General features: G+C 40.3%; 1 protein-coding gene across 1 annotated transcript in view; it reads right to left on the reverse strand.

Annotated features, from left to right (window-relative positions):
* Positions 1 to 20,810, reverse strand: part of adcy8.L (adenylate cyclase 8 (brain) L homeolog) — a 189,580-nt gene that overhangs the window by 101,339 nt on the left and 67,431 nt on the right. The window contains exons 2-4 of the mRNA XM_018268263.2: positions 20,158 to 20,307; positions 9,629 to 9,759; positions 7,988 to 8,099 (exon numbers count right to left, since the gene is read on the reverse strand). Of these exons, the coding sequence (XP_018123752.1) occupies positions 7,988 to 8,099; positions 9,629 to 9,759; positions 20,158 to 20,307 (393 nt within the window). The remainder of the gene's footprint in view (positions 1 to 7,987; positions 8,100 to 9,628; positions 9,760 to 20,157; positions 20,308 to 20,810) is intronic.

A 20,810-nucleotide genomic window follows, 5' to 3' on the forward strand; every position in this document is an offset into this window, starting at 1 on the left:
TTTTCAGGATACAGTGTTGAAGGTGCAATATTGAACTGGCGTGGCAGGGGGTCTCCAGGAGATGTAATATCAGGAGCCCACTCTCCAAAACAACACTGTATATTCTCCTTCCTACTTGACTCATCATCTCTTTCCCTGCCCTACTCTATCCTTCTGATTCTTATATGTTCCCTTCCTTCTGCACCCTTTATTTCCATCCCAACACTTTTCTCTTTCCACTATATTTAATTTCTTCTATGTCCTCAACTCTTCTCCCTTCCCGGGCTGTACACTTGCTTATGGAACACACTACACTAGGAATGGGAGTATCAGAGATATACAATAGCTATGTCCTTCAGTCTAGATATCACAGTCAGCAACCACCTCTTAAAGGTACTTCCCAATTTATGAACATCAATTTGCCATCGGACTTTGGCTATCACGAGATGCAACCTATTTCTTCAAATGCAAAAACAAATAATTAAGAATTTAGAGCACAGATACCAAATATGTTTGTCCACCAAATGTATTATTGTGAAATGTTAGCTGGTTAGTTGTTGAAGTCCACCAACAGATGAAGCAACATCAGTTTGGAACCCATGGTAGATTTATCAAAAGATGTATATTTTCCTGGATATTTACAAAACAACCTAAGCAACTGTTTACATGAACAAGCAGTTTATATTACAGAAGAAGCAGTTGTTAGTGTGTCCTGCTGGCCTACCTGGTCTGCTGTCACCTCTGTATAGTTGTGATAAATAATATGTATGTGCTCACATGGCAGTGGACAAAATAAATGCATTATTAAGCATTGCCTTATCTGTTCTGAGTCAGACTGGGCAGCCAGGACACGGGGAAAAACCTGATGGGCCCCAGCCCTTGTAGACCCCATTAACCCATGCCCACTACCTCCTAGCAACCCCTTAATGCTTCCACAATTAAAAGGACCACTCCATGGTAGGGATGTAGCGAACTGTTCGCCCGCAAACTAGTTCGTGCGAACTTCGAATGTTCCGAATGTTCGCGAACGTTTGGGAACGTTCAGAGTGCATGCTAGTGGGGTTGTGGTGTTGGACAAGTCTTGCCAGTGGATGGAGAATTTCACAACTGATGTGGGGAGACCTGAGGTTTCAGCCATGGTGGGCCCAGGACAACCCAGTCAAACACTGTACCTGTTCATGTTTTTGTGAATAATTGTTGCTTTAAATGCTCTTACAGGCTCTTTTTCTGTAGATGTTGCCTGAAAGTGTCTGCTCTGCTAATACCCTAGGGGCACTTATGATCTAGGTGACCTCCTGATTGTCCTTGCTCTTCATTTTTTGACCTATTCTGTTTTCTGAATTATTTATTGGCTTTGTCTGCTTGAGGCTGACCCCAACCCTACTACTATCCTATCTCTCTCTCTGATCTTACACTGTCTATCCAAAATGATCAATTCAGCATCTTAAATTTCAAGTTCTTCTAGCCCTCACTTTGATGGCTCACTTAAAGGAAAAAAGCTCTAGTTAAAGACCCTCAAGACTCAAACTGAAGGGAACAGTGGGTGCAATATGGGCACAGAGCAGGGCCGGTGCCAAAGCTGGTAAGCAACTAGTTGGCTATCTAACAGTTAAGAAGTGAAACCAAACTGAAAATGAAGAACAATGATGAATGAGAAAGCAGAAGATCTAAGTGAAAGAAAGTGTGAGACAGATGCACGTTCTGTAAAACAGATGTAACATTTGTAAGGAGCTTGCATTAATTTGTCAATGTAAATTAGTCTGTGGAAAGGGAACAGCTTATCAAAATGTCATCCTTGTGTGCACTAGTATTCCAATTAGCTGCGAATCTGGAACCTGAGCAAGACAATGGGAACATTCAGGCAATTTAGGTGTGTGCCCTTATCTAATTATGTAAAGTCAGCTAGAACAATTATTCTAAAACTGCAACTGATAACAATGAACCCCTCCCACAGATTATTTGATCTTGAAAAAAAATTAATCAGGACCTTTAAGAAACTCACAAACCTTGTAAATGGGCATAGAATACAGACTTAGATTGTCATATATTTATGTATTGAATGTGGGGTTCATTACTATTATCATTACTATTCAATAGAAAATACAGTTCTTCCAATATCTAAGAATGTGGCCTGAATCACAGTCCTTATGGGTTGTTCACCTTTGAGTTAACTTTTAGGGGCAAATTTACTAAGCACCGAAAATTTGCCAGCGATGGCTTCGCATCGCAACACTTCGCCAGGGGAAAATTCACTCAGACAACGTTAATTCACTAACATGCAAAGTTGCGTCCTAGGCGCTGAATGCTGACGAAGCCTATAACCCTGAGTGTTTTTTGGGTCTTAGAAAAATGTTCAATTATTTTTTGAGGAACTCCTATCTACTCTATTGCACTTCGCCTGGTCTGAGCTGGAGAAGGCAAGTCTGGCGCAAGAGGTAACGTTCAGTAAAATCCACATCTTAGTAAATTTGCATAATTAGGTAATAAAAAGTAGCAATAACAATAAATGTGTAGCCTCACAGAGCATTTGTTTTTTAGATGGGTCAGTGACCCCCATTTGAAAGCTGGAAAGAGTAAAAAAAATAATTATAAACCTATAAATATTAAAGACCAAATAAAAAGTTGCTTAGAATGGGGCATTCTATAACATACTAAAAGTTACCTTAAAGGCGAACCACCCCTTTAACAGCTTTGAGAATAACACAATTATGCTCTACAAAGAGACCAGTGAAGCACTTGAGAAGGCTAGAGTTGCTTAAAATTGTCTAGAATGGTCAGAATTGGGTGGATATGTTTCATGCCCTCATTCCATGACCATGAAAACATATAAGGCTGTTCAATTCCTGAGCTAGTACCTTGTGAATTAAGGGAGCAAGAAGAAATATAACTACTTAGAACTATTTTGATTCCATGATTATTTATCATGTGTGGGTTGAGAGGGGGTGGCCATGGTGGAAATTATAATAATTAAATTATACAGTAGTTGTCTCTAATATCCAACAGCCCTCCTTTTTCATTATAATACCTTTTCAAGAAAGAAAATAAAGGATATAGTCTAGTGGTTCAAGGTGTAGGATCTGAAGCTTTTTGGGGTTGGGGCAGAACACAAAGAATTACAGCAGGGAGTTGGTCAATAACATAAAACTTTACCAGCATAGACCAATATACTCCTGTAATAAGCACAGTTCAACAGGAACATTCCCAAATCTACCTATAGTCTAAAACAGTGATTCCCAACGCGTAGCTTTTGAGCAACATGTAGTGCTAAGTAGAGTCTCCTGTAGGCTGTCAGTCCACATAGGCACTACCAAATAGTCAATCACAGCCCTTATTTGGCACCCAAGGGACTTTTTCAGGCTTGTGTTGCTCCCCAACTCTTTTCAAATTTGAATGTGGCTCATGGGTAAAAAAGGTTGGGGATCCCTGGTCTAAAAAGAGACATACCATAAAACTACACTGTGCAAAGTACTCCCCTGTACTAAACAATTCTGCATATTTATGTTGTTTTTGGTTGGTCTGTAGAGGCTTCCGATATTGCATAACCTCTCATGCTTTAGTGCTCTATTGCCACCACATGTACAGGGAAGGTGGTTGTAGGTCATAGTTCTATCAGTGGGATCTATTACAGGTAATTATGTTGGGTGATGTCCATGGTATTGAATGACCGGTGTCCATTGCAAAAAGCTTTCAAAAGGTTTTGCTTTACATTATTGCATTTCAAATGTCAGCAGTTTTGAAAAAAAAAAATGCTGTATCATGGGCAACCCAAGGTGTGGGGGGGGGATTTCCACTGATGATTAAACTGCAACTGCTATTCTGTTGTCTCGGCCATCCCACTTTGATCACATACTGTACTGTCGCTCTATAAACCTAAAAGTCACTCTAACGCAAAGGCTGACCTAGACATGCAAAGAATGTCTGTATTGGGCAGGGACATCAAGCTCCCAAGACCGAAATGCAGGCGGCTGTTGACCATGAACCATTAGAATGTGCCCTGTTATACTCCAACCATGTCCCTTGCTCTGTCCTGTGGGTGGTATAAATATAGGTGACTCCTTAAGAATAATAGAGGGTTGTCTGGACTGGAATCAACTACATTACAATTTTTATTATCATGAGATAATCACGTGATTTCATATATCCAATGCAAATGGACAACGTTGGCTAATATCCAATTAGGACTATGTACAGGAATAAACTCATGAGATCCTCAAAAGCATGGCTATCAGATGACAACCCAAGGCTTGTTGTCTTGACAGTCTAATTGATTTACTATACAAGGTGGCTTCATATGACAGACGGTATCACAAAACAGGTCAAACAGCTGTTTCAGGAACGGATTTGGTGTCTAGGGTTTCACCCGAGCAACTTCTCCTGCATTTTAAATGACACATCTAAGAAATAAATTGGTAGATATGGTAGCACTATCCTACAGTTCTCCCACTCTATCTAAACATCCAGGAATATGGGGTAACACCAGCTACTGCTTCTCCCTGTCCTGTATTCAACAAAATGCAATCGGAAATATTCAGTCTGCTTTACAACTGTTTTATATGAAAGCTAACTTTTGATTGGTTCCAAAGGGCTATTCAACTAGCAAAATAACTTTCTCTACATTTCTCTATTAAATAAGCTTAAAAGGGCTGTGAGTAACATGCTCAAATGCTCATTTGAATATTCCAATTTGAAATAAAAAAGATATGTGTTAGAAGTCATCTGAGTCATTAAATTAAGCTTTGGCTAGGATTTCCCTAGCTTAAAACAAAACTGGGATATTAATCAACTGGTCCAACTGTGAGGTTAACGCAATGGTATTTCTCTCCTATTTGGCCACAGTCAAAATTGTGGCGCCCATGAGCCACATGCCTTGAGTTGAAGTGATACCATCACGTAGACACATGAGGCCATTACACTGCAGTTTGGTGCTAAATTTGGTTGCCAAGGACCTTGGTTCAATTCCCGAATATAGTTTATACTCCTGAGTGCGCTATAATTCTTTTTTTTACTTATTCCTGGCTCCTGACCTTCTCTCTTTGATTCTTGACTTTGCTATTTGCTGCCTGCCCTGATCTTTTGCCTGGTTACAACTTTGAACTTTCTTAACCCTTCAGATAATACAAATTAGACTTTCTTTATACAGCTTCCTTCTTGGTCCTGAGTCCAACCTTACAAGAGCTGCTTGACCCTGACCAACAAAATATAAAGCCTTAAAGGATCAGTTCAGTGTAAACATAAAAACTAGGTAAATAGATAGGCAGTGCACACTAAAAAAATGTTTCTAATATAGTTAGTTATCCAAAAAATGTAATGTATAAAGGCTGGAGTGACTGGATGTGTAACATAATAGCCAGAACACTACTTCCTGCTTTTCAGCTCTCTAACTCTGAGTTAGTCTGTGACTTGAAGGGGGGCCACATGGGACATAACTGTTCAGTGAGTTTGCAATTGATCCTCAGCATTCAGCTCAGATTCAAAAGCAACAGTTATGACTCATATAACCCCCATCAAGTCACTTATTGGTTACTGCCTGGTAACCAATCAGTGAAAACCAAGAGAGCTGCAAAGCAGGAAGTAGTTTTCTGTTCTGTTAGACATCCAGTCGCTCCAGCCTTTATACATTACATTTTTGGCTAACTAACTAGATTAGAAACATTTTTTATTTTGCACATCCTATTTACCTAGTTTTTACTTTTATACTGAACAATTCCTTTAAGTCCTACTAAATTGAAGCTTTATGTTAAGTATCTGGAAGAATAAATAAGCCTTCTCTCCAAATCTAGCCCTATTTGGCCTTTAGGTGCAGTCTTCAAGCTACTCTCCATGTTCCCATTGGAGTGCCAGTCCGAGAGTTTTGGAACCGTTGTTGTTCAAATAAATATCACATATACTCATAAACCTGTTATTTATTTGAGTATGAGGCAGTCTCCAACTATGAAGTGAAATGTAACATCCATAGACAACAGACTTTTTCCTATTATTTACTGTTGATTTAAGAAAATAACAAAGAATAGTAACAGCCTAGTTTTAAATGCAGCACATTTTCTCTTTATCTATATATCTATAAAGCCCACATTCTGCTGGCGTCAGTGAGCCAATGGAGGCTTGGATATCATTTTTCTATGACTAATAACCACAGCCCATTCATGCCAAAATTGCAGTTGAAATTTCCCAGTTTTGACAGGAAATGATGATGAGGTCCAACATGTGGATGAAATTATACAGTTACATGCCTGAATTAGACACCTGTGAGATTAAAAGGGATTCTAATATGTCACACATGTAGGTGCGGTATCTTTTAACCTGTAACATTTCATGTATTAGGATAGTTATTTCCCTGTACTAAGCACAGGAACAGCAACCTAAGTTTTCTCATAAACTGAAAGCAACAGTAGAGTATATTCTCCAACTCTCTCCTTTAAAACTGTACAGTAGGGGGATTAAAGGGTACAGTACATTTTATTCTACTGTGAAGACGTGAATTATACATTCTCTGTAGGCAGGGGGCTTCCAGGGGCATTTGCCACCCAGAGAAAGCCTTTTGAATGCCCCCTCCTTGCACCCAGTGCTTACCTTTTAAAGCATTGCAGTGGAGTGAAGAGGGCACCATCGCTAGTGGAGAAGGCAATTACTCATCTCATGGCAGTAGTGTCCCTGTCTGTAGGAGGTAAGTGATCCTTTTTGCTACAAGGGAATTATGGGTAATCCCTATCTTATAAAAGGTAGAGTTAACTAGCCCTAAATCTATTTGTCCGGCACTCTGTGGAGGAGGGTGGATGGTAGTGGGAGGCCCTGGTAAAGAAGCGTTCTGAAATTTGGAGAGTGGAAGTTGGGTAGAGGGACCTTGTGAAATAGGATTAGATGGTATGAAATGAATCCCTGTTCTAACACCCTCTGAAAGTGTGGGGCCAGAGTAGAGTAGCAAGTTAGATCAATTGTGTGTTCCACAGAGGAAAAGTAGGACATGGTTATTTCCAAAAGTGATCACCTACTAGAGTAGGGCTCAAGTTATTATGACCAGGGTAGTAGACAATAACTTTGAGGCAGGGGTCGCCAACCTTTTTTTTTATCCACAAGCCACACTCAAATATAAAAAGAGTTGGGGAGCAACACAAGCATGAAAAAAGTTAATGTGGGTGCCAAATATGGGCTGTGACTGGCTATTTGATAGCCCGTATGTGGAGTGGGGTTGGCCCCTTTGGGGTATAGAACAGTGGCATGGTCTCTCTGAAGGTCATAGAGGGTCAGATTGGTGGAAAAATACCTATTCACTCTTCTAGATACATGTGAAAGCCCTGCTTGAAGGTTAATGAGGATAAGTAAATGGGATAAAACTTGGAGGCTCTGTTTGGCAGTACATCTGTTTTTTATGCAACTACACTTGACTCCAAGTAAGACATTCCAAGGGGTTGGTGAGCAACATTTTCAGAGCTACTGGTTGGAGATCACTACTTTGAGGCATCACTGGGATTCAGAGGTTTTGCAAATTGAATGTGATTAGGAATCACTGCTTATTGTGAAAGATTGTGATGTGTATGTTTGTATCAACTTGGAGACCCTTTCCACTGAAAAAAAATACAACTCTGTGGATGAATTCTGTTCTCAAGCTAGACTTGGTCACTAGTACACTGGCCTTGAGGCAGAGCCACCTGCTTGGCTAGAGCAGTTCTTTATTTCTCTGTGCTGTGGATCAATATCTTTATGCTCTCTCACAAGTAATTCCCTTTTTTACAAACCTATAAAATCCCTGTGATTCTGGGTTATGACTCTTTGTGAGTTCCGAGTTTGACAATAAACTTTCTCTTTACCTCGAGTGATTCCTTAAATTCCAAGACACCTTCAATATTACAGAGTGTACCCATGCATTTAACCTGACCCTGCTCAGAAAGCAGAGCGACTCATATAAATTGTGGAAACAATTTAGAGGACATTAAATAGTAAAGCATAACTACTAAGCATCACCTTCTTAACAACATGCATTTTGATATTTTTCAAAGTGAACGCAACTCACATGAGCTAGTCGATCAAATCTCGCAAAGAGTTCATTCAACATCCGGACTAACTCTTGGGCTGAGAGTGTAGTGGACAGGTTTGTGAATCCTTTGACGTCTGCAAAAAGAATGCTGAATAAAACATGGAAATAGCATTAATATTTCATTTTCATTAGTACACTAGTTGATAGCTGAACATCTTCTAAACTCTCCATAGATTCCCTATTGCCCTGCTCATTAGGGAACACTTTTCTTGGCAAAAGTTTCTCAGGGGCATTTAAAGCATTAATTGGTTCAGTGTAACCTTGACTTCAGTGCAATTAGGAAATAGGATGGTATAGAGAGATCTGCCGTCATCTTAGGTACAGAAAGCAATAGGAGGGGAGTGTGTACTTCAGCCTCATTGAGGCTACATTAAGTCACTTGCGTATTTTACAGCTCATTAACCAGAGATTTGAAGAAATCTTAAAATGCTTGAAAATAACACAGGGATGGAGAGAGAATGTAGTTAAATGCATTAGGTTATTATGCATATCACGCAATCATTGCCAGCTAATTCAAGACTCCTGTATAAAAGCCAAATTGAATTGTACAAACCAAAGAAAATAATGAGGAAATTATGCTAGTTTATAAAACAATGAGTAAAGCTCAGTAAGTAACAATGTAAAAGATATTTTAGCTGTTAGGGCTCCTCTTCCATTGGAAATGGTACTGGAGCAGGGACCTCCCTCGTCTTGTTTCTTTGACACATAGCTTTTAATCTCTAATGCAACTGTACTTTGTATTTTTTTTATTTATAATTATACAATTAATTAATTTATTGTTCTTCTGTACAGCGCTGTGTACATAAGTAGTGCTACAGTATATAAATAAAAATATACATACACCCAAGTGCTAAGAAACACAGAATCGATACTTTTAGGGCCCATAAATTAGGAGCACTGGCTTCCGTAGCAGTGGCAGGTGCAAACTGCAATTTGAACCTTGTGCCATATTAAAAAAGGTGGAGAATGCAACTCACATAAGAGAGCTAACTCTTTGAAAAATATTTACCTTCAATTCCGATTCCAGTGAACAAAGAGCTGGGGATATCACCACAGATAAAAGGAGCTGAACACTATTTTCCCTTTTATAAATATAAATTTGCCCCATAGTGAATGAGATGTTTGGCCATAGTTCTCATTGTGTACAGGGCCCATGAATTAATCCTTTTAATTCCTTGATCATTGTTCCCTATAGATTTGTATAGGGGATTTGCCTTTCCCAATATTTTGACGGATCTCATTCCATCTAATACTACACTACAGTATTAATATATGGCTCTCTGAGCTTGAGGTCAAGATCAAAGATATCTGACCTTTACCTAATGAAGAAGGATCCATCAGAGATTCCACCACCACCACTGCCAACACAAAAACCCCCAATAAACCCCAGGGTAGACTTAAACAAGAGGAGACACCATAGTAATATTATAGAGAAAGGAAAATTAAATAAATTATGGTTGTTCAAATTGGTAATGGTAATTGTTTGTAACCCTAGTGCTTAGGGAAAAATATATGGAAGGAGCTCTTCAGTATTCTGCACATCAAAAAGGAACTCATTAAGCATTATACATGAATTATACATTACAAGTTAAATGTCCTGATCATTAGTTCCCTTACCTGACATTTTCATAGCGGTGGATATAAATCTTGTGGAACTGATGCTGTAGATGCTCATCTTCAACATTGGTCATGTCATTGATCATTTCAAGTACAACAAATCGGGGTAATACTGATAAAACGAGCCTCTCCTGTGAAACAGTAGGACAGTTACTTGTTAGGAGACTGTTCTTGGTAAAAAGTACAATCTAATGAAATGGCCTGAATCTGATCTTTGTTGACTAGAAGTTCTGCCCAGCACAACCCCATTGTAGTTCTAATTGTAGGCCTAACAACTCATGAATTACCTGTAAAGTATATACCTCGAAACAGAGAGTAATTATGTTGGGGTTCCTTGACCTAAATAAATGTATTTGGCCAGTGGCCTTGTACTACCTTTATGTGGAGGAGATGACCTAGAGGTTATTTAATCAGACTTTGATGTGGGGGTCTCGTGTAGAGGACTTCAATTCCTTGTGGCAACTCCTTGCAGGGTGGGGCTGGTGGGAAACCATGAAAAAACGTCAGCCTAGCCCACTCCTAGCCGCATTAGATTGTGTGCTCCCTAACCTCCTCCTTGCCCCAATTGTGAAAAGCAGAGAACAGAGGTAAGCACTGACAGGGGGAAGGGGGTGGATGAGTGTTGTAGCTGGGATTCATGGGGATAAGGGACAGTGGACCCAGGGGTGTTTGTGGGCCCCAATGCTGCAGCCCTGGTGGGCTCAGATCCCCCCAGTCTGACGCTGACTCCATGTGACCCTGGACAAGTCACTTAATCTCCTGGTATACCAGATTACTTAGCGCGTCAATAATGGCTGTCTTTATTTTCTGTAAAAGTGCTTTGGGTTCCACGGGATTGCTAGAAGAAGTGCTAGAAGAAGCAGTGATCTGGATCAGTATTTAGAAATATTGTGAATCCATCATTTTGCCCATTATTAATCTAGGACAATGGCTGTTGGACTTTTCACTTCAAGCCTCCAACATTTTGATAAGAGCACAAGTTTTACCCCAATTACTTATCCTCATTGACCTTCAAGCAGGGCTTTCACATGTATCTAGAAGATAAAATAGGTACTCTTCCATCAATCTGACCCTCTCTGACCTTCAGAGAGACCATGCAACTGTTCTACACCCAAAAGGGGCCAACCCTTCAGTTTTGGAACCACTGCCTTTAGACCAGGGATCCCCAACCAGTGGCTCATGATCAACATGTTGCTCACCAACCAACCAAATTTTTTTAGATGTTAAGTTCTCTGTTGCATTTTTTTAAAGACCAGCCTAAATAGTCCTCCAATCCATCAGCTCTTCTGCCGTTGGCTCTCTGCACCTTCCAGCAGCCTTATCCATGTCTGGTATTCAAAAACCCACTTGAAAATCTGCATATTTTTCAGCCAGGGTGGAATTCACACATTTGGCACTAAAGAAAGCAGCACGTTCCAAACGGCTGATTTAACATTCCGGCGGATTGAATATCTTGCTTTTCCACGCTACACTGCCCTTTTATAAATATGCAAAAGCCACACACACATAAGGCAGGGGAAACAAATTTGCAGACAAAACAAGCCTTTTCTCCAGATCTTTCAAGTTTTACTTCGGAATGATAATGAACTGGCCAAGAAAGAATTTGCACAGAAATAGGATTTTGTTTGAGTGTAAAATTTCCATTTGATTTTCAGCTGAAGCTATACAGATACAGTTTCAGCAATGTTACGGCATTAAGTTATGGTGTAGCAGATGCAGGATAGGGATGTAGCGAACTGCCGAACACCCGCTAAAATCGTTCGATTCGAACGTTCGAAGGATTTTTCATTCGAATCGAACGTTCGAAGGATTTTAATCGTTCGATCGAAGGATTTTAATCGTTCGATCGAAGGATTTTCATTCGAATCGAACGTTCGAAGGATTTTAATCGTTCGAACGAATGGAAATCGTTCGAACGAATGGAAATCGTTCGAACGAATGGAAATCTTTCGATTTTAGCGGTCGAATGGTCGAATGGTCGAACGATTTGTATTCGAATCGAACGCGAACTCAAAATGCGAACGTTCCCAAACGTTCGCGAACATTAGGCGGACGCGAACGGTCGAAGTTCGCGCGAACAAGTTCGCCGGCGAACAGTTCGCTACATCCCTAATGCAGGAAAAGTATAGGCGATGTTTTGGGTACATACTTACCTGGGAAAAACAAGAGAGCAATGGTTGGTAAGTACATGGCATGCTCATAACCTTGCCAAAAAATGCACACTAACAGAAAGATTAATTGGCACTTAATTTAGATGCACAGGGAAAGGGATTGTCCTTGCGGTCAACTTTGAGCCCCACTATATTATGCCATTTTTTTCTACCCAACTGAACCGATGATCTGGGTTTAGGCTGTGCCAGGTTTTTATTGTATTTAATATGCTTTAAGCCACATGTTACAATTATAATAAGGTCTATGAGAAAGCTTTCAGTTGCATGAAATTGCTTTATAGCATTTTAATATATTGCTATCCAAAAGAATATATAGAGGACAAGGAATTGCAGGCTATCAACAGTCCAAACCTATACTACTTAGTTATTCCTCCCTAGGAGTCCAGACTATTATTTCACTAGTAGCACAGCCCCCTTAGAGGATGGACCCTCTCAGCTAAGTCAAACGTGGACCAATTTTCATTGGTTGTCTAAATAGAATAATCAATAATCAACACCAGAAATGCCTGGTTCAGCCAAACTCTTATGCCCTTTCAATGTTAACAGTCCAACCAAAGAATACTTAGTTAGAAGAGCCCATCCCCCTGGGAGCCCAAACTATTATTTCACTAGTAGCACAGCCCCCTTAGAGGATGGACCCTCTCAGCTAAGTCAAATTTGGACCACCAGAACACCAGAAATGCCTGGTTCAGCCAAACTCCCCTTTCAGAGTCCATGACTGGGTGGGTTATGTCCCCTGCAAGACACCCGCCTGTCCCACTTGATTGGGGGCTCTTGCTCAACCAAATGCATACTTATTTAAGATGTATGAAAAAATGCATGTACAAATGCATGCAACTACATTAGGAAACACACTCAAAGACACAAAGGTGCATTTGAATTGAATTGACATATGTTTAAAGCCCTTGCCATCATACCCAAGGCTATTAAATAAACCATGTAGCCAACAGGAGGCATCTACATAAGCTGGTGTCATTTAGCCATTTAGCATTTTGATTTCATATGTGTTCAGTTTTAATGTAGCTATCAATGATCAACTGGTTCTAAAATATGGCCAATAGCAATCAGAGCAGAAAAGTCAGGAGGAGTTTGCTGGGGTATGTCAGTCTATTTATTAGTGATGGGCGAATTTGTGGCGTTTCGCTTCGCAGAAAAATTAGTTAATTTCTTGTGAAATTTTCAAAACGGCAAAAAATTCACCAAATGCGCCGGCGTCTAGTTTTTTACTAGAATTCGCTGGAAAATTACGCTGACTAATTTTCGCCAGCGAATTTTCACGCCTGGTAAATAAATTCGCCCATCACTACTATTTATCATTACACAGTGCCTGCTTTAAATAGTTATACTCACACCCCAGCTAATTGCACAAGGGACTTCCTGGAACATGGAGGAACACTCCAGTTTGTACATAGGATTTCTCTACACCATAATGCCATTGGTGAAGTATATATCAAGTTTTTGGGTCGATTACATTCATCTGAGTTTAAAAAATTCGACTTTTTTTTTTTTAATAAATTTCGATTGGTCGAATTTCGAATTTCTGGGAGTTTAGGGGAGTTTTTGAAAACTAACATGAATTCAAAATATGACCTTTGTGCCTCCCTGAGTTCCCACACACATTGGGTTTACAGTTTACTGTAATGTAGTTTGTGCCATGTGGTGTAAATTGATTTCATTCCCTATTGGTATTTACCTGTGGGAACAGACACCAGTGGAAAACACAGAACCTGTCTAAGGAAACTAAGGATGCGCCATCTTGCATTTGCTGTGAGCACTGCACTCCAAGCAAGAGTTGGAGTCTGTTGGACTAGAAGGAAACCCATATCATGTACTGAGGGTTTCTTCATCCACAAAATTTATTCTACTTGTTATCAGTCAACTGGGTTCCATAAAGCAATCAACTTGTATTTCCCCTCATCTCCTGATGATGCTCATTCTGTGTACGATTATTTTCTGATATATAATCTCTTGCAGAAGTGTAAATTCACAAATTCTATTGCTATTCCTAAAATTCCTTTTGCTGGGGTATTCCTGATTCCTGGCAAGTCTCCCTTGCTCCTAGAAATATGCTTCTGAATTGGGAACCAATGAGACATGGAGCAGCAAGCTCTTATGAATAATGCAATTGTAAGAAGATATCACAAGATGAGACTGTACATCTTTACCTCATTTAGTAGAGATGGGCAGGGTTCAAAGTGCACAAAACAGGTGCAAAACTGCTGCTTGACATTCAATATTGGAGCAAACACTGTTGATGGGCTTGTATTTTAGGACTGTAGGAAGTTCCTGGTTAACTTTGTAGATTTCTATATATTATATCTTCATGCAAATGAAATATTTTTTGATAGCAAGATCTTCTTTTACTGTATGTAAGAAAAGGGGTCTCTTTTACAAAGAGCTGATCACAAATGCTAAGGTCTGCTAAAGAACTGTACCTAGACATTCCTGTGCTGCTTGTATACTCTGCACTAGCCTAGAAATTTGGCACAAGTCGTACAACAGAGCAGTTACACCATTAGCAGGCGTTATATCTAATTAAGTCCCCTGAAACTCCTCAATTTACACATGCAGGGACTCCCAAGGGCCACCGACCCCTTCCTGTAGGCAGTGCTGCATACAAAGAGGTGCAACTCCTTATGCTCCATTATTGAAGTACAGGTATAGGATCTGTCATCCAGAATACTCGGGACCAGGGATATCGTGGATAAGGGGTCTTTCTGTAATTTAGATCACCATACCTTAAGTCTACTAAAAATCAGGAAAACATTAATTAAACCCAATAGGATTGCTTTGCCTCCAATAAGGATTAATTATATCTGTAAGACACGCCGGGAGATCGCTCAGTGTCCTCAGTGCCGGATTTGTTTGCTGGCCGCCCCTAGGCCGCACGGTCCGACCAGGCGGCCACACGGTCCTAGTTCTTCCCCTTCCCAGCTCCCCGGCAAAAAAGCGCCAGCGCAGCTGGTGTCATTGAATGGGGACGCACACGTCCCCACAATGCGGCTGGGCGACATGCCGCCCCTATTTTTTGCCGCCTTAGGCCCGGGCCTATGTGGCCTCGCCACAAATCCGGGCCTGAGTGTCCTTACCTCCTGGCGCATCTCTTCCAGGGTGACGGGGTGCAGGCGTGTCCGCCGCTGACGTCACCATCCTTAAAGTAATGCTGGCGTAGATTTGCCAGCATTGATGCAGTGCGTTGCGATGCTCACGTCAAGATACCGTGCATCATGACTTCATGATTTGGTGCGGAATTTGAATTTTGCTGCCAAATTCCCTTTAAAAAGCCAAATTTTTGTCAGTGCCAAAGCTGGCTTTTGTTTTCAAATCCTGTCAAAGCGTTTTTATTGCGATTGACTACTTTGTTTTTTTGACTTCTGCCTGTTTTTGACCTTGATTCCTGCCGCCTGCCTTGATTCTCTTGCCTGATTGACTACGTTTTTTGCCTAATCCTTGCCGGTACCTCATTTCAGACTTGTTGCTACCTAAAATGCACTTTTTCTCTGTGGTTTGGCAGCAATGTAACTGAAAGCCCGGGGCCCCTAAAGGGCATCAGTGAACACCAGAAACCCGTGTGCGTCTGAGTGTACCTCCTAAAGGCTCCAGATTGACTAGTACATACAATATCTTAGTTGAGATCAAGTACAAGCTATTGTTTTATTTTATGCTCTAAAATGTTGAATTATATTATTAAAATGGAGTCGAAGCGAAATCACCTTGTCGTAATTTGTAGCTTTCTGGATAACAGGTTTCCACATAATCTCATATCATATACAAAGAGTTTGGCCTCATGTCAACTCACAGATTATACTGGGGAAAGATGCTCAGTGCAAAATAACGTATCTAATACTAATACAAAACAGTTAAAGGTTTAGTTAGCCCTTCCTGCTTGTGGCCTGCTCTTTATGCCCCATTGTTCTCCGGTTGCCAGTTCTGACCACTGATATTGCCTGAATTTTGCTGCTACGAGAAAGTGCCATGTTGCCTTTTATTAGCAGGAGGAATAAGATCAGTGCAAGCCAAGGCTACAGCAGATTAAAAGGCTCCAGGGCCGACAATAAAGGCTCTGATCTCATTCTTGGCTTTGTGCTGCAATAGGAGACAATTACACTGCTATACTGTAGCATTACAATGATGCTATCCTTAATGTATGAATCATTATCCCACCACCATAAATGAATAATGGCAGCTCACTTTCACACAAAATGCGCCAGTGAATAGAAGGAAAGGATCCGGTTCTCGAGTTCCCTATATCCATATTGTTTCATTCTAAGGAACAATGTTCTATTCATATTGGTGCCAATATAATCAGATAAATGGGTTTTTTATACAAGATATTTGAAATCTCTTATAAAATATGCTTGGGAATTGGGGGTCTTTCTGTACAGGTATAGCAAACCTTATCTAGAAACTTGTTATCCAGAGAGCTCAGAATTACAGCAAGGCGTTTTTACAAAAACGTAGTTTTAATCGAATAATTCAGATTTTAAAAAAATGATTTCCTTTGCCTCTGTAATAATAAAACAGTACCTTGTTCTTAATCCAGACTAAGATATAATTAATTCTTATTGGAGGCAAAACAATCCTACTGGGTTTATTTAATGTTTCAATTACTTTAAGCAGCCTTAAAGTATAGGGATTCAATTTACGGAAAACCCCAGGTCCCGAGCATTCTGGATAACAGGTCCTATACTATGGAGCATGATGCTTGCAGATAGTCAGGAAGCATCTCTGGGTGCCAGAGGTGTAACCATTCAGCCACCAAGGAGAAAATACAAAGTGTCAATGATTTGTTTGTTCAAATAGGACTCCATGGGAAATGGCCTTCCACATTTTTAGAGTTTTTATCAAGATCTTGAATAATCTGTTCCCATATAATGGATCCCATAGCTAGTTTAGTCATCTAGTCTTTGCTACAGGGGAGAAGAAATCTGAGCAGACCCACTTACCAGTAGACTGGTCTCTCCCTAGAGCTGAGGTCCCCACCTTTTTGTATCCATGAGCCACATTTTGGCACAGTGGGGAGCCACATATTATGCAAAAGGTTAATGGGGTTCCCATATAAGAACTCGTCTTGGCTGTTTTTTTCCATCCATTTTTATTGCTGGGCGGTAGGAACCTCTCTTTGTTCTTACACTTGTAGCTTGCACCTCAAGGACTTCTCTTTAAAGGGGAACCATCTTCAAAATGAACATTTAATATAAACTTCATCATACTAAAATACATTTTACTAAAAATAAATACATTTCCTAAATATAATCAATTAAAATTCTGACCCCTTTCAGAAATAATGAAGTTAATCTTCACTCTCCCCATTTCAGCATCTGTCTCTCTTCATTATGTCTTCATGCAGCAGTTGCAGGATTTTTAATGACAGTTGAGTCCAAGGGGAACTCCTTTTGCCTAAAAGGTGTATTGGAGCTCATTCTTTAAAATGACCAGAAATCTTGTCTCTCTACATGCAGGATTGGTGCCAAAGTCAGTTATTATATTGAATCTAACTGTCAATGAAACTCTGACATTCAATTCCCGCAAGAAGACAGAATGAAGAGATTCAGATGCTGAGAGTGAAGACATGAAGTTAAAGAGATCCTGCCATCGGAAAACATGTTTTTCAAAACACATCAGTTAATAGTGCTACTCCAGCAGAATTCTGCACTGAAATCCATTTCTCAAAAGACAAAACAGATTTTTTTATATTCAATTTTGAAATCTGACATGGGGCTAGACATATTGTCAATTTCCCAGCTGCCCCTGGTCATGTGACTTGTGCCTGCACTTTAGGAGATAAATGCTTTCTGGCAGGCTGCTGTTTTTCCTTCTCAATGTAACTGAATGTGTCTCAGTGGGACATGGGTTTTTACTATTGAATATTGTTCTTAGATCTACCAGGCAGTTGTTATCTTGTGTTAGGGAGCTGTTATCTGGTTACCTTCCCATTGTTCTTTTGTTTGGCTGCTGGGGGGGGGAAAGGGAGGGGGTGATATCACTCCAACTTGCAGTACAGCAGTAAAGAGTGATTGAAGTTTATCAGAGCACAAGTCACATGACTTGGGGCAGCCGGGAAATTGACAATATGTCTAGCCCCATGTCAGATTTCAAAATTGAATATAAAAAAATCTGTTTGCTCTTTTGAGAAATGGATTTCAGTGCAGAATTCTGCTGGAGCAGCACTATTAACTGATCCATTTTGAAAAAAAAAATTTTCCCATGACAGTATCCCTTTAAACTTGATTATTGATTATATTTAGAATATATATTATATATTAATTGATTATATTTAGAAAGTTTCCAATTTCAGTATGATGAAGTGTCTATTAAATTTACTTGTTTGCGACAGGTAAAAAATCAGCACATTTTCTGAGGTCATTGTGAGGAACGTCCTAGTGGTTGTTGAGCAACAACAGGAATCACTGCCCTAGAGGAACAGAAATAAACCGAATCCCACCAGAACTTTTCTGACCCAGGTCGGGTTTAACTATGGGTTTCAGCTGTCGATGAGATAAGGGAGCGAGGAAAGAGCTACATGTAAGAAATGCATCTGTTAAATCTCTATTAAACCATTTATTTTTTAATACCAGTGGATTTTTTTCTCACGTAGGAGTTATAATTATAGGTTCTAATTTTGCATTGAGTACCCAGAGTCTATTTTATGTTTACTTACACTTTAATTTTACACAAAGATTTCTGACTTGGCTGCAGCTGTCACTTTGTGCCATATGTAGGAAGCTTGGAGTCAACACAATAAAATAGACACATTTTAATCATCCTCGCGCTGCGTGACTGTTTATGGGTGTAATACACTGCGCTCAATAGCTGCCGCTTCTACCATCTTGCACAACACAAAGCACATTAGACTTGGAAGCCGAGATTGTAAATGGACTTTCTTTTATCCAGTTTTTTTTTATTTTGGCTGCATTCCTTCATGTGTTCCTTAAATACCATCACTATGGCAATCCCAGGAGACTTGTCGCCATAGAAACACCTGTAATTTGGAGGGGGGCTTCCTAAGGGCACACAGAGGGTGGTTGGCATGGCAGCTTTTGAAAAGCCATCAAAAGTGTTGTATTTAAAATTCAGAAGGAAAGAGAAGACGTCAAAGGGGTATTGGCTGGATTAAAAGGGCTGTATCCTTTAAAATGCAAGTTCTTTGGCTTATATATCACAAGTTAGAGGAAGGAATTACTGCATTGCCTTAAAGAACCCCATATTAGCCTTAATGCTTTGTTAGACACTCAAATATCCCAACGCCCTTTGAATAAAACGAAGCCTGGCACCTCCACTGCATCAATTTAAGTTGCAAAGCTTGTTGAAAGTCTAGTAACTTATTGTATACAATTTCCACCATTGATTTAAGGCCACGGAACACCCTATCTGATCACATGTATTTATGAAGTCGAGTAATGATTCTGAAGGAAGAAGAGGAGTTCATTTGAATAAAGCTTTTATGTTGCTGCATATACCGCTTTTTATGCCTCGTATTCTTTGTACCCTAAGTTGCTCTAATGGACTTCATCAGGATATGCCAGATCTGGAGAGGTGTGAATAATGGCATTAGAAATACTCCGATTAGCTCACTGTGATGGATTATTTCCAGAATCCTGAGGCACGGTGCTAATTCTTGCATGAGTTCAGCAATTAGGCTTTATATTTATACATCTTTATAAATATGACCCTTGTTTATAGGCATAAGCATCAATGTGTAAGGAGCCAGTTTGACAGCGTCAGACTGGCGTGTCACCTCGGGGGTCCCACGCCCTCTCGGGGGTCCCACACCCTCTCAGAGGTCCTCCTGCTTGCCCTAGTTTTAACTAAGGCTAACCCCCTTTGCCCATAACCCCCCACCACCTGTGCAGATAAGTTAACTTCTCTGCTGCAGCCGTGATTGGGGGAGGTCAAGGGGAAGCAACAAATATTTTTGGCAGAAAGTGGATCTACGTTGGCAGGGCCCACCGGGTTTTTCTGTTGGCCCAGTCCGACGCTATTGGAGGCTTATTAGTCTGTCCATAGGGCTGAAACAACAGGCTTCCCTGACTGATATGTGCTCACCGGCGATCCCTATTTTAGAGGGCAGGAGTGGGGACCTCTACATGCATGCCACTTGTCCTTGTGATGCCAGGCAGTGCTGTATTCATAGGGAAAATGGATACCATTGCACTCCTTTGCTGACCTACCCCCTTTGGATGCTCACACTCTTTTTTTACTTTGCACCTGCCCTTAGGAGCCATAAGATATTTAAAATACTACCTTATAATTTAGAAAATATTCCTAAACTGCAGAACTGGACTATTAGACATTGCATTGCTGCCATTTCCTACTTCATACAGTAGGGCTATTTTTGAGATATCCATATTTACATACCTGTCTTTGATTTTCTGTCTCCAGCCTTAGCCTCGCCTCGACGCATCTCCGGGTTTCCAGGAATGCTTGGCGCTGAGCGCGGTCTGACAGGTAGCTAATGAAAATTCCGGCAGTGTTCATACACATAAACAGCACTGCCTGCGCCACTATCTGCAAGACAGAAATGTGAATAATTTAAATCGCAGGCTCAGTATATGCCACATATACAGAATGACATGGAAATAATAATAGGCATATTGCACGCTAGGTTTCATAACCTTGTCACACATTGTTACGGGATCCTGAGATGGAGAGAGAATATTTTTAATTGGGTTAAAAATGTAGCAAAAGGTCATTGCAGTTTTTTTCATAAGACTTTGTAACTAAAATAAATGTTGCCACTTAATGCTCCTACTACAAAAAGTAGGGATGCACCGAATCCAGGATTTGTTTCGGGATTCGGCCAGGATTCGGCCTTTTTCAGCAGGATTGGAATTTGGCCGAATATTTCTGCCTGGCCAAAGCGAATCCTAATTTGCATATGCAAATTAGGGGCGGGAGGGAAAGTGCGTGACTTTTTGTCGCAAAACAAGGAGTTAGAAAATGTTTATATCTACGTATATGCGCTCTTTATACACACTATATATGCCTGGAAGGAGTGCTCTATGTTCATA

Source organism: Xenopus laevis, chromosome 6L (assembly GCF_017654675.1).
Source record: "Xenopus laevis strain J_2021 chromosome 6L, Xenopus_laevis_v10.1, whole genome shotgun sequence".
NCBI lineage: Eukaryota > Metazoa > Chordata > Amphibia > Anura > Pipidae > Xenopus > Xenopus laevis.